Here is a 16,087-nt window from a genome sequence, read left to right as displayed (position 1 = left end):
GTTTTTATTAATCAAGAAATAATTGTGCATTCGGAGACACATGAAGGTAAAAAACATGAAAAAACAGTACACAAGGTGCCTTTTGATTTTCTCTAACACCCATATTTAAGTTTCAACCTTTTGACACCACTCTTCAAATGCAGCTCGCAGCTCGAGTGAGTCTATAAAAAGATGCTTTCCGGCAAATCTTATTCTACAAAGCCACTAAATAATGCAGTGAGCCATTAATGGATTAACTTGCCGAGATAAATACAGCATAAACGTGTGTGTGTCCCTTCATGGCTGCATTTGAAGGATTTAATACACATTAGGGACACAAATGTTAATGCATAGGTTTGAGGATGAAGAAGATCAGACTGTCTGGTGGGTGAAAGAAAATAGGAGCACACATGGGCTGCACTGTAAACTGTGCCCTCCGACCGAGAGGCCTGCTCCTGCCCTGTCAGTGTCGTCTTTCCACCGACTACAAGGTCACTGGTGCTGAGGTCTTTGAACCATGTTTTCATTTGACTAGAAATGACTGGAGCCCGTGGGTACGAGGCAGAGTCCGTAGCAGCAGGCAAACAGTGAGCACTGATGAGAGCGTTACAAGTCAATATCTGGTTTAATCCATCGTAAACAGAGCAAAGCAACAGTTTGGGAGAAGCTGCTTTGCACGTCAGTCACTCAGAAGGAACGCTGGAACACAAAATCGTCTTTATGGGCTGATTGTGGTGTTTTTCTTCTTTTCTTCTCAATCATAAAATCCTCCACCATCTAAAGCCGGCGGTTAGCACGCTCGCCTAATGACGAGAGGTTCCTAAGTTTAAATTTAGAGAATATGTCATCCCTGGTGTGGAGGGGCGGTGAACTGAAGCAGAACTTCAAATCCTTGGCACATGAAGGGATCGGGACCAGAGTTTCTGAGTTTTTCCTAAATCTGCATAATTGTAAGTAATCCCTTTCAAATTTAGGCCACATTGCACAAAAGCTCTGGCTTGTCACATATATTAAACTGAAGCCACAGTGATACCATGCAAATCAAAATGAGCTTGACAATCCCGAGACCTCAAACTCATACAGTACATAGCAATTTAGGATTTTGTGTATGTAAAATGATCACACAACACTGACACACAAACTCAAAATGATCACATTTGGCAGCAGATGATATTTTAATTCCATGCTAACAGCCTCGAGCTCACTTCTTCCTGAGGTTTCCCCAATTTATAAATATGTATTTTAAATTTCACGATTCTTGAATATGAAGTAGCACAACCCAAGACCGAGAAACAGATTGCATTTGTTTTAATACGCTCACACGCTGTATATTTGTAGTGTAAGTATAACATGTAATACTTTAGCTGGGATTCTTTTATGTCTTTATTATGAGAGCTTATTAAATAACCATATACTGTTTATCATGGTTTATCTCCTTTAAAAATACATTTTGTGGCCATGCATTCAATTATATGCTGTAGATATGCAAATAACATATGGTATTCTACAACTCTGGCAATAAATATGAAAAGTCTTCCAAGCCGATGTTGCTCCCGCATCTATTATAGCACAGGCTGAATGTAGGTCTTCACTGTGGCCTTCATCCACATGCACATCGTGGAAAAACCCTCATCAATATTAACACATCAAATAAGCTAATTCCACACAGAGCGACTCTTCATTCAATGCCACATTATACCATTAAAAATAATTGCAGAAATGAGCCACAACCTCTAAGGAGTGTTCCAGCTCGAGGGTCAGATGGTAAGTTTGTGGATTCATGAAACTTTCGGGTGAAAATCTGCCAGTACAGCAAATGTACACGTGCTTCACTTTGCACATTGCAGTGCAGGTTTGGAAGCAGAAGTAATGTGAGTCGGTTGTACGACTGTAAACTGTATGATCAGTGTAATTCACTAGCATGATTTTTCTGTATGATGATGCAATATGCAACTCAACTCCCCAAAATAAATATACAACAAATATACAAATTTAAAATATAGATTTTAATTTGTTAAATAACTAATTGAATAGATGATCCGTTCATTTCAGGAGTTGCTTTTAGCAGACCATTCCAGAAAAGGGAACCATTGAACTTTGATGGAGACCAGTATCATCTAAAGTTGGAAGAACTCCAGAAATTATCAATAATATTTGGATTCAATCCTCAATTTGACCTTTAATCCACAATTTAAATTATACTTCTACATGTTATTAATGAAAGTTTATACAAGTACATTCATATGGAGCACTTCAGATCAGTTGAGCTCTGACTGACCATACAGTGCCTTGCATAAGTATTCACCCCCTTTGGACTTTTCTACATTTTGTCATGGTATAACCACAGATTAAAATTTATTTCATCGTGAGTTTATGTAATGGACCAACACAAAATAGTGCATCATTTGGAAGTGGGGGGAAATATTACATGGATTTCACAATTATTTACAAATAAAAATCTGAAAAGTGTTGAGTGTATATGTATTCACCCCCTTTACTGTGAAACCCCTAACAAAGATCTGGTGCGACCAATTGCATTCACAAGTCACATTTGCAAGTCACATAATTAGTAAATAGGGTCCACCTGTCTGCAATTTAATCTCAGTATAAATACACCTGTTCTGTGACGGACTCAGAGTTTGTTGGAGATCATTACTGAACAAACAGCATCATGAAGACCAAGGAGCTCACCAAACAGGTCAGGGATAAAGTTGTGGAGAAATATGAAGCAGGGTTAGGTGATAAAAAAATATCCAGAGCTTTGAACATCTCTCTGAGCACCATAAAATCCATCATAAGAAAATGGAAAGAATATGGCACAACCGCAAACCTACCAAGAGGAGGCCGTCCACCCAAACTGAAGAGTCGGACAAGGAGAAAATGAATCAGAGAAGCAACCAGGAGGCCCATGATTACTCTGGAGGAGTTGCAGAGATCCACAGCTGAGGTGGGAGAATCTGTCCACAGGACAACTATTAGTCGTCTACTCCACAAATCTGGCCTTTATGAAAGAGTGGCAAGAAGAAAGCCATTGTTGAAAGGGATCCATAAAAAATCCCGTTTGGAGTTTGCCAGAAGCCATGTGGGAGACACAGCAAACATGTGGAAGAAGGTGCTCTGGTCAGATGAGACCAAAATTGAACTTTTTGGCCTCAATGCAAAACGCTATGTGTGGCGAAAACCCAACACTGCCCATCACCCTGAGCACACCATCCCAACAGTGAAACATGGTGGTGGTAGCATCATGCTGTGGGGATGCTTCTCTTCAGCAGGTCCAGGGAAACTGGTCAGAATAGAGGGAAAGATGGATGGAGCCAAATACAGGGAAATCCTTGAAGAAAATCTGATGCAGTCTGCAAAAGACTTGAGACTGGGGCGGAGGTTCATCTTCCAGCAGGACAATGACCCTAAACATACAGCCAGAGCTACAAAGGAATGGTTTGGATTAAAGAATGTTAATGTCTTAAAATGGCCCAGTCAAAGCCCAGACCTCAATCCAATAGAGAATCTATGGCAAGACTTGAAGATTGCGGTTCACAGACGGTCTCCATCCAATCTGACTGAGCTTCATCTTTTTTGCCAAGAAGAATGGACAAACCTTTCCATCTCTAGATGTGCAAAGCTGGTAGAGACATACCCCAAAAGACTTGCAGCTGTAATTGCAGCGAAAGGGGGTTCTACCAAGTATTGACACAGGGGGGTGAATACTTATGCACCCAACAGATGTCAACTTTTTTGTTCTCATTATCGTTTGTGTCACAATAAAATTTATTTTGCACCTCCAAAGTACTATGCATGTTTTGTTGATCAAACGGGAAAAAGTTTATTTAAGTCTATTTGAATTCCAGTTAGTAACAGTACATAATGGGAAAAAGTCCAAGGGGGGTGAATACTTATGCAAGGCACTGTAGCTTTGCAACCACTTTCAGGGTCCGGGCTCTAATTGGCTCGTGTGTTAAATGTCACGGAGCTGAGCTGAAGTCCAGCCAAACTTCACACTGTTATCTGAAGTTAAAATTGGCTGAGATTTGTGCTGCGCTGCCATGTGAGGATTTCTTCACTTATTGCTGGAAAATCCGGAGCAGCGAACTGCATACTTATAAAACCATAAGCCCCTGAGTTTAATAAAGGTCCCTTTTAAGAAGTCCGGTCTCCTCTCAGCCGTGAGCCCCGGCCCAAAGTCTGAGGTCTGAGTCAAATCACGTAAACGTCTGGATCGGATGTGTGAAATCCTGCTTTTCCTGCTCGTGATCATTTCGGGAATTGACTCGTGACCGTCTACAAACTCCATCCCTGTTGCGTTCAGGGGCTGTGGAACGAGTCTGAGAGCGTTTGTGTATCTGACACTTAAATCTATTCAACAACGGTGGGGGCAGGGCCGAGCAGGATCGTCGGTCAATGGCAAAGGCATCTACGTAGCTGAGAATTTTCACATGTCAACTCGACTGAGCTGCTGTGGGTTTCCAATCATATTGCCCGCAAGGAAGTCTGCACCACAATATTGATACAGCAGGTAGCTGCTGAAAAGGCACCACAAAGAACACAAACTCATAATCTCTAGCAATCAACCACCAATGCCTAATGATTTATTTGAAATATTGAGTTTTTATAAAATTCTTCTGTCCAACAATGTCACTGGACACGGTCAACAGTCAGGGAGCAGATAAAACCTTGACGGCCTTATCAAAGACTGACAGAGGACAAGCGGCCTGTCCTTGTGAAATGTGATAAATTTACTTCCCTGAGATAACCAGGATGTGTCGGGCATTCAGTGGACAAGTGGAAAACGCCTGTTCGCAGAAAGAGGAAAAGGCATTTCATCTGAGACATGTCGACGATGAGGAAAACAACTATTGAAAGGGGAAGTTTGGGAGTGGAACTATTAGATGTCTGAGCAACTTTGGCATCGCACACGGCCTCAACTTTGTCGAACTGCTGCTCGTTGCCTTCTGAAGATACATCCTTCACACAATGAGCGACTGGGAATAAAAGGAAAATGTATCATGAAGGCGGCAAATTCAAACGTCTGACTCTGCAAAAGCGATATTAAATCTGTTTTCCTGTACGGCTCCGAGTGCTGGCACTTCCACAATGAATGCCTCGGGGAAAAAAATAAAAAAGGCGACATATTCTACCCCTAAAAAGAGATTGAACGTGGGCGGATACAATGGCTTGAGCATGTCCTCAGATTGCACCAGAACCACATAACAAAGATCGCTCTGAGTTGGACTCCCTGGAAAACGCAAACAAGCTTGACCTAAAACACAGAGGTGGCAAGCTGTGACAGCTGAGCTGACAGAGATGGGTCTGACATGGAGCCCAGTATGGAGCCCAGTATGGAGCCCAGTATGGAGCCCAGGACGGAGGCAAAAGTCGCCTTAAATCTAATCAAGCTGCTCCACATTACACACACTCATAGATATCAGTCTCCTCAAGGTGCCTGACAGTAAAAATGTCTTACAATGTTAAAGAGAGTTAAAAAATAATCCTGCATCAGCACCATGATCTGCACAAAAATGGAATGGGTTCTTCCCTGACCCATAACAAATCCATTCACCAAGTTTCGTGAAAATCCACTTTGTTGTTTTTCTGTATACTTGCTCACATACAAACAAACCAACAAATAAAGACAATTATGGGGATAGACAAAAGAGGAAAAGAGCTACGCGCCCAAACAGCATTTGGGAGCGTTGGAGTTCATCGTGCAGAGAGGCACATCATTAAAATATCTGTTAGAAGTGTACGTCTTTCAGCGAGGTGTAAAAGTGGCATTGAGTTACACATACCCTCACATTCTTCAAGTGGAAAGTTTAAGAAAAAAAAAGCTGAGGTCACGGTAAGTCAAGCAAACAAGCCCTTTCCTGAGTCAAACACAGCCACGGTATAACCTTACCATGCTGGTGAAACTGAAGACACTCCTATTCACACACACGTTACGAGTCTGACTCACAGGCCCTTAAAACTGAACAATGTGTCAGTCAATGCGAAGGGAAAAGAAGGGGACACGAGGATGTGTGCTTTTCTTAGAGGAAGTGGAAGAAATCAGATTGCTCCTCAGTTGTCTCTGGAATTCCCTCGGCTACTGTAAAGCTCCACAGTGAAATACTGATCATGACGATGTGTGTGTGTGTGTGTGTGTGTGTGTGTGTGTGTGTGTGTGTGTGTGTGTGTCTGTGTGTGTGTGTGTGAGTGTGTGTGTGTCTCTGTGTGTGTGTGTGTGAAGGGTATTTTCCCACTACAAGTTGCCTCTGTTAGCCGAATCCAATGCTGATCCCAGGAAATTTCAAGCAAACATGTTAAGTGACCAGTGACGACAGCGCATGACCCATGATCTGCAGCGGCAAGGCATGTGCAGCGGCTTATGCACAGTTTACACCCTCGTGCTGCTTCAAACCGTTTTTAACGTGCTGGGAAACTCCATTACAAAACAGGAAAGGCCCATCTGCTGACATATAATCTCACTTGGATGCAAAAATTACATTTCAACCAAGCTGCTCCCTAAATTACACCCTCTCTCTCCAACCGTATAAACTGCTGCTGATTTCCATTTCTTCAACTTCCAGGCACAATGACACGATACTTTTCGATGCTGAGTGAGAAGAGGTTATTTTCGGTGTGTTCCAGTGACTCAGAGATGTGACGTTTATCTCAAGGAGTGCAGTGTCTGGGGACCATCTCCCCCGAGCTCCAGGCCTCCTGTGGTACGATCTATAACTGGTATTATAAATCTCCAGTTTCGACGGAGACCACAGACGTGAAAAATCTTTTTTAAATCCCATTTTTGTTTATTACAGTTCAAAAACAAGCAGTGGTCAGTAAAAGTCACTGGAATCGCTGTCAGCATTTAAATGAGGGTTGAAGTGCTTTGGTTGATTTGTTACTATTTCCAGAATCCAACCCTCATTATAGCAACTTGTCGTTAGTAGGTTATAAAGTCCAACAATTATTCTAATGCCAGTCTGGCACCACCTCATATTATGAAGTGATTAAGACTTTTTACACACTGAGACCGGGTTGTAAAGGATTGCAGCCTGCAGGAGTGACATCATTCAATCCTCTTATCCTGTTCAGCAGTGCAATAATGGGAATCCACTGTTTGCACGTACACCAGTCAACGCTGGTATTAGTATGAGCTACAGGCACACTGTGGTTTAGATACTGCACGAGGCCTGGTGTGATCTGCAAGTCATAAATAAAATAAAAACGATTTTATTTAAAGTTCTCCATATGAACTCCCACATCAACTAAATGGAAAATCCACAAGCTCATTTTAAACAAGGGGCAGACAGAACAAATCAAAAAATACAACCGCAGTATCTTCACATCTGATCAACTGATATGAAATAGGTTGAATATAAAAGAACATAATAATACCTCATATAAAATCACAATATTATATGATCTCTCTCTCTACTTCTCCTGCACATCATCCTTCATCAAAAGAAATGGACGTTCAAATACCATCCTTTATTAGTTTTTTTGTACCCTATATAGGCCAGTCATTGTTTCCCACAATGCATCATGAAACGTAGTGCACAACTGATGGGCAATAATCTAGCAAAATCGACCATCATGCATTGTACTGGCGGCTGAGAGACGAGAGGAGCGGGGGAGGGGGGGGGGGGGCAGCAGGAACACGGCGACATTCCGTACAAATGTCAATGTCGTACAAACGACAGCTTAAAAGCCTGTTTCCACATTTAAAGATGGTCGTTCAACAACAAGTGTTGGTTTCGGACCAGCTGCCTCTGCTTCCTCTTCAGCATTAATTGATTTGATTGGTGCTTGGGTGTTTATTTTAAGCATGATTTGATTGGCTGGTACTTCTGTAGCTGCGTGAAAACGCGAAGCAAATTAACCACGATGCATTTCGGGGAAAGCGTGACATCACCCAATCAAGAGCGATTGAGCAGCTGAAGCCTCAAATGCTTATTTGCGAGTCCAGCGTAACGCCAATGATAACTCACTGACTCGGATTTGGCTAAAAAGTGCTAATTTGGTATTGAACTGCTACGAACCCAGCAGCTGCACTGTATTCAAATACTGATCTGTAGGAAAACAGGGGCTGCAGCAGAAGAAGAGAGACGGGCTGAGTTAAAGTGAGCATAATAAACTGACTGATTACAGCTCTTCAGGCTCGACGGGCTGCCATCCGCGTTGTGTGAGCAGACGATGACTGATGATGTCAAAGCAGAGGGAAATTCACCACACTCGCTGTGCAGCTAAAACCAGGGTAACGACATGAGAGACTTGAAGGAACTCAATAAATGTTCAGCGCTGCCGCATCATTTAAAAAAGCTGTCGTTTCCTCCGCAACAGTAGTTCTGTCGTTTTTGTGATAGAGAGGGAACAGTCGGAAGTGGATAAAAGCAGACGTATTATTATATCAGCGTTACTGTCCGTGACCTGCACTTTAGAGGGACCGTGGGAATTCCCTGTTGGATGAAATTTTGTAACTGTAATCCTGATTAAAGCTCCGTGGTGTCATTCCATCCCTGTTTGAAGGATTAGTATCAAAGTCAAAGTAGCAGACATGTCACAACAACCGCTGAGCTGGTTTCCCTCTTTCTGCCTGTGTTGTTTACAGTCGAGCAGTAGGACAGCTACCAAACAGAACGTGAGTTGTGTAATCGGGAGGGTTTTCAGTAGAAACAATGAGGGACGACAATTTACAACACAATTACAATCAGCAGCTAAGGACGATGGAAGCACAGCACGGCCATATCCCCAACCTGCAGCCACTGCTGCTGTTGAGCCCTCCTTCATTACGAGATCATTTCACAAATAACTATGTAACATGTGTAAATCAAGAAATGATAAATCTATTTGAAGATGGATGGGTTTGTCTCTTTTTGGTAAATATTCTGTGATTTTGTCTTCCAGCTGCATGAGTCAGAGACCGTCTTTTGTCCAATCATGATCAAGTGATCACAATTTTGGGGAAGTTTAATCAGCTGAAGATGTATAAAGGGCTGACATTGCAGACTCGCCTGGTACAATCAAATCAGTGATGTTGGAATATATAGTTTGTCCCCTCAAAAAGAGATGAATGTGGATTTGGAGATTCATTATTTAGAACTGCTTTCAATGTGTGATGTATGGTGTGTGTTCTATCCTTTTAGTCTGTAGCTTTTTATGCTAATTTTAGCATTTGTAAAGTGTCATTGAGTAGGGCTCTATTAATAAGATGTATTATTATTATTAAACCCTTAATAACAATCGAAACAACAGCATTCATAGCTTTTAAATGATGAATTCTAGTATTCCTCCATAATCCAAAATGCCTGTGATCCAACATGGGAGCTTTTGTTTCAGATGTGGCCCCACATGCCCATATTGGCCAGGTCGGTTAATAAGGAGCTTCTTTATGTAGTTTCATTGTTTTTGTGCAGTGCGCTCTGATTGGTACATTAGTGGGCAACTTAATACGTCACTGCACCTCAGTCAATACTGCAGAAGGCTTTGTGATGCTAATAAATCCCAGTGGGGATTGGTTTGACCAAGCATAAAAGCCCACCTCTAAAGGATTGATTAAAAAGAAGCCTCATTTGCTGTGGCTAACATCAGATCAATGAGTAGGTAAAAAAACAACAACATACAAATAGCAAACAGCAAAACTTAATTCCTCTGGTTTTATGGTCTGAAGGCTTTGGTAATTCACCATCAAAACTTCACTTTGCCAGCGAATCAATGCTGACACACCTCCTACTGCCTCTGCTCCCCCTCTTGGGAGCAGTAAAGGTCACACTATGACGCCTGGTCTTGCATCACACACACACAAACACACAAACACACACACACAAAGAGCCCTTAATAGAACAAACCTTTAAAGAGAAGAACCTAACAGATTATATCTATTGTGTGAGCATGGCTGTGGGACTTTCATAAGAGATGACACAAAGGTTGACAGAAACATTCTCTGAGAGGAGCAAATTGATCATGGCAGGCCTTTGTTCTTCCTCTGTCTTAATTGGGCCTGGTCAGAGAGAGAATCTTGATTAAGGCCACGTCCAACCTGTTTGAACTCCCTGAGTAAATACAGCATGAAATCACAGTCATGTGCTGTAGGTAGCACTTTGCTGCAGCATCTCATAACGTGCTAAATGACAACATCAAAGGTCCAATAGCTGGTGTTCAAACAGATGAAAGACTGGTTTACACGTACATGGAGGAAATCAAGAGATTCACTCTAAAACCTTTTACGAGGAAGAAATTTGCCTTAAACGTACAATATGTAAATTCAACCGCTTAGGAGTCTCTTCATTCAGTTGTTTTCTTCACCACCATTGCCAATGGAAATCAACCGGACGTATATACATGTATCATAGGTCTAGTCTGGTTATTTTCCAAAGAAGAAATATTACATGCTGTGTCTTTGGAGAACTACTTGATTACTTGATGAGATCCTATTAATGCGAAATGACCAGTTACCGGGGTCACACATTATGTCTTACAACAAAAGAGGCAATTATGATCAGGATTTTCCTTTCATGGGACCTGTAATTTATTTAAGTGGTGTCATTTGTTTTGCAAATGGAAATTAATGAGTGTTGTGCGTTAAATTTCAAATCAACTCCCCCTTTTTTTGTGTCCTTGAAAGATATGTCTCATTATCTTAATTATCTATCTTTCCAGCCGGGGGTGTACAAGGTGGGATATTTGACGTTATTAATGTTAGTAGTGCTAATGGTAGTAATTATTGCAAGATTATCAAAACCTGTTTTTACAAAATCCTCCATTTGTTATATTCATTGATTCTTTGAAATGAATTCAATTATTATAATTGAGTCATGAGAGACAACAGTTAGAATAATAATCCATAATCCATCACTCAGCCTTACACATGCAGGGGAGACAATTTGTTAAATGAGTCTCCGTGAAGTATATTAAGAAAGGATCACACTGAAGTCTCCTCAGTTTTACTGTGGAAAGTGGAAACCAAATTTATGGAATGGATTAAAGGAGACGCTTCCCTTCGTAGTGCTTCAGACAGACATGAACCCAAACATTATCATAAGTCATGTTTGGTTCAGTCCAAGGGGGCATACAGAAATGAATTTCATTATTAGAGCCTAATTTAGAAATTCGCAAGCAGCTTATGATTTATTAGTGAGATGTTATCTGCTGCCCCTAATTACCACAGACAGATTTGAGATTAGATTATTCCACACTTTAAACTGTGCTGTGAAGTTCCATTGAGAATAAATTGGCAGTAGTGGATAAAGCTACTGTGAAAGGTGCACGCGGTTTGTTCTCTTAACAACATTAACTCTGAAGGCTTATACATCATAAGCGGGGCAGTGACTTGTAAAAGAACAAAACAAGTTCCTGGTGTACTTATATCTCCTGTTAAACGTGTTTTGATAAAACGTAGATACTAATTCTGTGGTTTCAAATTGATTTATCACGTCAATGGGAATCAAATGAGAATATATTTAAAGGTGTTTTGACACTTATGTAACACTAATGTAAGATTGGGATTATTCTAGAAGATTTGAATCTAATTGATGCTTTTAAAAATATTGATTGAGCCAAGCCACCATTTCTCTTTAAAAGAAAAAAACAAGCTCTGGGCTTAAGGTTGTCAACAGGAGTTATTTTCCCCATCTAGTCACAAACTAGTCAAAACTGCCTCTTGCACGACAGAACATGACAGTCGTCACAGTCGGGTTTTGTCCTGAGCCGACGCGGTGCTTAACTGGGCCAAGCAGATGCAGACATACAGCTCCTCCGGTGAGGACGCAGACACATGCAAGTCGTCACACCGGGAAAACACAGTCATGAGGTACAAATTAAATGCTCAGCGAGGTTCCTGAGAGCAGCGCTTCCACCTTAACAAATGTAACAACTGACAGAGAGAGACAGCCAGTCACAGTGAACAAAGGCTGCATGAGGAAGAGCCTTGTCTGTGAGCTGTCACTGCAGCATGCCTGCCGAGGTGTCAAACACAACGGAGAGAATCCTTGTCTCCTCAAGCATCTTCCAATTCCCTTCAGATAACGAGGCAGGATAACCAGAGCAGGGAGCCGACCAATTCATGGTGTCGCACTGGTTAAGGACATCGTGAGCCGCCTGCTGTGCCTCTGGAAAAGTGGCTGAACCCTGTAGTTTGACAAGTGAGTATCTCAATTTGAGAAGCTGACTATTCTTTCTTTAGAGAGAGAGACAGACTTTCCACTCTTAGCTGTGGCTTTCGGTGAAATCGCCGTCCCTTCTGGTCACAGTCTGGAAAAAGTAAAAAAACATCACTTTTTTGTGGACAGGAAGACTAAGCAAACACCAAACTTAAAAAACGGGTAAACACCGTCCACAGACAGAGCCTTTTAACGGCTGAATGTTGAATCAGCTATAAATACGCCCGCCACGTTATAATTGTTTTCCTCTGCCATCTAAACCAATGAGCCTCGAGGTCCACTGCGGTACAGTGACGGACCACATCACTGGGAAAACGCACTGTACCTCAGAGCCTGGGCGAACTGCCTGTTGAATACAGAACAGCCTCAGCCAAAACACACAGAGCCCAGTTGGTGTGCTGCTCCGCCTGCGGCACAATGCGAGCGTGTGTGCTTTCTGGTAACAGCTAGGGCAATATTTGAGAATGTAATGGTAAATCACAATGTCGGGGGCAAATGTAAATCATTACAGCTGTGAAGTGTTGGGGGAGGGGGGGTGGGGAGAGAGAGGGTGAAAACTGTTCAGGTGCTGCTGGAGTTATGAATGAAATATTTACTCCCAGTACGACTGCAAGTAAAGTGCCTTCTGTTCGGGATGCAGTTCATGCATGGGAGCTGTGAAACAATCCGTAGTAAATACAACGTGCTGCCCATGACAGGAACTGGGTTGCGGGCGCTGATTCACACAAACCGTGCATTGTTGTATTGTAACTCTGGGAAGATGCATTCAATGGGACCAGAGTGGGAATCCCTAACAAACCCCAGCTCGATGTTTCGGAACCTCTTGGGAACCTGTTCAGTACCGACACTGTCGATATGTGAGTCAATACACATATGTCTCCTGCAATTAAAAAGCTCACACATACGACCTGTTTGCAATTCAGCCGACGTCCACCGTCAATACAGACAATTCCAGAAGGAGTGTGACACGCAGACTCGCATCATAAACACAATATGAGGAGTGGAGGTGATGTGAGAGCGGAGCTTGAGGCTTCCACCCCTCTGCTCCTCTTGTCTTTTAAGTTGCTTTTGACTTTTAGACATTAAGGGAACCCAACGATCTTTACAAAACCCAATCCAGACAACCAAGATCATATTGGATAGCTCAGATGATCATATGTTGTATGAATCAATAGATACAAGTAAATATTTGCAGGTTTTATCTGATTATGTATCCTGGTGTTGGTGTTGTCCTCAACATTGATGCACAAACATTCCTGTGAAATCCTGTCAATAAATCTTTGAACCTGCAGATTCCATTTAACATATTGATTTTTACGCAAACACACACACACAAAACAGGATTGCATGTAAAAAAAAAAGAAGAAATAAGTACTTACCAGACATAAACTGCTGAGGAGGGAGATGAGCAGAAAGTCCAGATTGCGGAGGAGCCCAGCGGATCCCATCCCTGACCCTGAGGCGGCTCGACCCCGCTGGGGGCTCGAACGGACGCTGGGGATGCTCAGACGAGACGACTCTAATTTCTCTGGTTCTCCTGGAGGTCGAGATAGCTGAGGTTCTTCACTCCATCTGGCCGCGCGACGCTTATGGCGGCTTGTGAAACCATAACTCTGTAATCGCCTCTCTCTGCCCCTCGCTTTAATTTCCTATAATCTACTATACGCTCTGCTCGGGCGCTGCGCCGCTCACTTTATTTCTCTGCATCTGTCTCTTTTTTTTTTTTTCTTTTTTTTTTTCCTCTTCTGAAATTACATCCACATGTCAGAACTATTTATGTCGCTCTCGCTCTGCGGTGGGAAGTTCAAATGAGTCTTTGTAGGGGAAGAAACCAACGCTGTATTTTTAGGTCTTTTAAATTTCCCCTCAGACTAACTTAAACACTTCAGCATGGAGCCGTGCGCCCTTGTTCCTGATTCCAGTCCTCTCCTTCCAGAAAGCGTTAGGTCGGTGTTTTGGGACAGAAATAAGCCCGGGATGTGTCACTCCATCACCGGTCTGCTGCTGAATTCTGCCCAATTTGATTCCCTGTGACTCATGTCAGCATCTACCGGGACTCGTGCTGGAGGCACTCGGGCAGCAGGGTCTCAGACAGGGTTTACTTCCAGCATGTGGCAGTAAATAACAATATTGTGACAGAGCAGAGACGCTATTATTCACTTCTCAAAGATTTGTGAACAAACTCAAGTCTTTCGCACTGTACGAGGCTGCAAATCACTTTACGCATCGCACACTGCCCCACGCGTTCTCCTTTTACGCACGTCGCTCTCTGAAAACATTACTCGTATAAAAGTGCCATTTATGTAATTTTGCCGAAATTCTATCGCGGCGCTCACGCAGCTATACCGAATGTATGAAAACTCCCCCGAACGGGCTCAGTTTTCCTCTAAGAGGAGAGAGGAAACGCCAACTCGGCTTCAAGAATCTCTACTTACTATGGAGACACCCTGACGGAGCGATAACTGTGTTTCGCGCGGAGCCAAGAGGAGAGAAGAAGTAGAAGTTTGTCGTGTAGGGAAGCGTCTCCAGATGTGGCAGGCTGCAGGTCGCGTTCACTAGTGAGTATGTGGATGGAAAAGAGGAGGGGGTGGGGTGGGGGGGGTGAGAGGAGGCAGGTATAGGGTGGAGCGTAGAGGGCTCTCATTGGTGCGCGCTCTCTTACGTTGGAATAAACCACGACTCCAAATGACATATTTTCTCACCCTTCAAACAAACTCTACATTCAACAGATCGCGGGGCTTTCGCCAAACCACTTTTTCCCCCTGCAGTTGCTCAAAAGTAGCATCCAGCGGGATTGGATTACCGAGACATAATGCAGAGGATGATCTTTTTTTAAAAATCTATCTGCTTCACTTTATAATTAATGTTTAAAAGACATATGGAAATTAAACACTGTGTAATTTGGCACACAGAGATGAATTAAGCATGAATTGAGGGGGAAACATTTAAACAAGGGTTTGCTGAGGTGGATCCTGGTTTCCTGACACTTCTGATCCTTACCTGTTTTTTTGACTGTTGTATGAATAATAATAATAATAATAATATTAATAATAATAATAATAATAATAATAATAATAATAATAATAATAATAATAATAATAATAATAATAATATGATCTACTTAAATTTTCCCAAATAAATCATCTTTTCTACTAATGTCATCATAACAATAGCCTCTCTAAAGATATATAGATACATTTTTTTTTTTGGGGGGGGGGGGGTTGAAAGGAGTGTTGTTTATAAAAAGTTCAGTCAACATCATCAGAGTACTTTCCTATGTGCCACATATCATTTAAAATATCTACTTTACATGAAGTTTTCAGTAAGTGTGAAAAATTAACAATGAAAAACATCAATTTGTAGGTTATCACCAATTGTTTTCATTCATTCAGATCACTTTCCGTTTCCGCAGCCTTTCTCAGCCGTAGCTCTGACGTCCTCTCATCTATAGTGTGAAGATGTGTTTTATCAAAAGAGAACAGGTTTTAATGAGTCCTGCTGGTTATGATCCCACTTCTAAAAAACACCACACGTCACCGGTGCTGCTCTTTCTGGCAGCTACTCCAACAGCTTAGAATACAATACAATACCAGGCTTCTTTCTCTGTGTGGCCTCAGCAGAGAACGAGCACTTAACTGTGGCACTATGAGTGTAGTGGGCTATTAAACCAAGCAGGGCCGCAGCTATTACAGCAGAACAATGTGTAACTCAGGACTCACCTCACAGGCTCTGCTGTTAATGCTGCTCACAAGCTTTCACTGCTGACATGTAATGATGGACTTCTGATGTGCACTAAGGCAACATATGAATTATCCAAAGGACAGAATCATCTTCCAGCGTCCAAGTCATTTCACAGCCATATGTTAGTGCCATGTAGAGAGGGGAGACTTGGAACTAAAGCTACTCTTCTAAAGTGTCATTTATTCTCATGTGGAATGTCATGTTGTGATGGGAGGATCGCCCCACGGTATATC

The 16,087-nt window shown here is 42.2% G+C and overlaps 1 protein-coding gene across 1 annotated transcript in view; it reads right to left on the bottom strand.

Annotated features, from left to right (window-relative positions):
* pth1r (parathyroid hormone 1 receptor) overlaps window positions 1-14,663 on the bottom strand; it is a 43,998-nt gene extending 29,335 nt beyond the window's left edge. Inside the window, exon 1 of the mRNA XM_053439025.1 lies at window positions 13,493-14,663. Coding sequence (XP_053295000.1) covers window positions 13,493-13,561 — 69 coding nt within the window. The 5' untranslated portion in view covers window positions 13,562-14,663. The remainder of the gene's footprint in view (window positions 1-13,492) is intronic.
* Window positions 14,664-16,087: the final 1,424 nt, after the last annotated feature.

This window comes from Pleuronectes platessa, chromosome 13 (assembly GCF_947347685.1).
Source record: "Pleuronectes platessa chromosome 13, fPlePla1.1, whole genome shotgun sequence".
NCBI classification, from domain to species: Eukaryota; Metazoa; Chordata; class Actinopteri; order Pleuronectiformes; family Pleuronectidae; genus Pleuronectes; species Pleuronectes platessa.
This window is presented reverse-complemented; position numbering and strand designations above follow the sequence as displayed.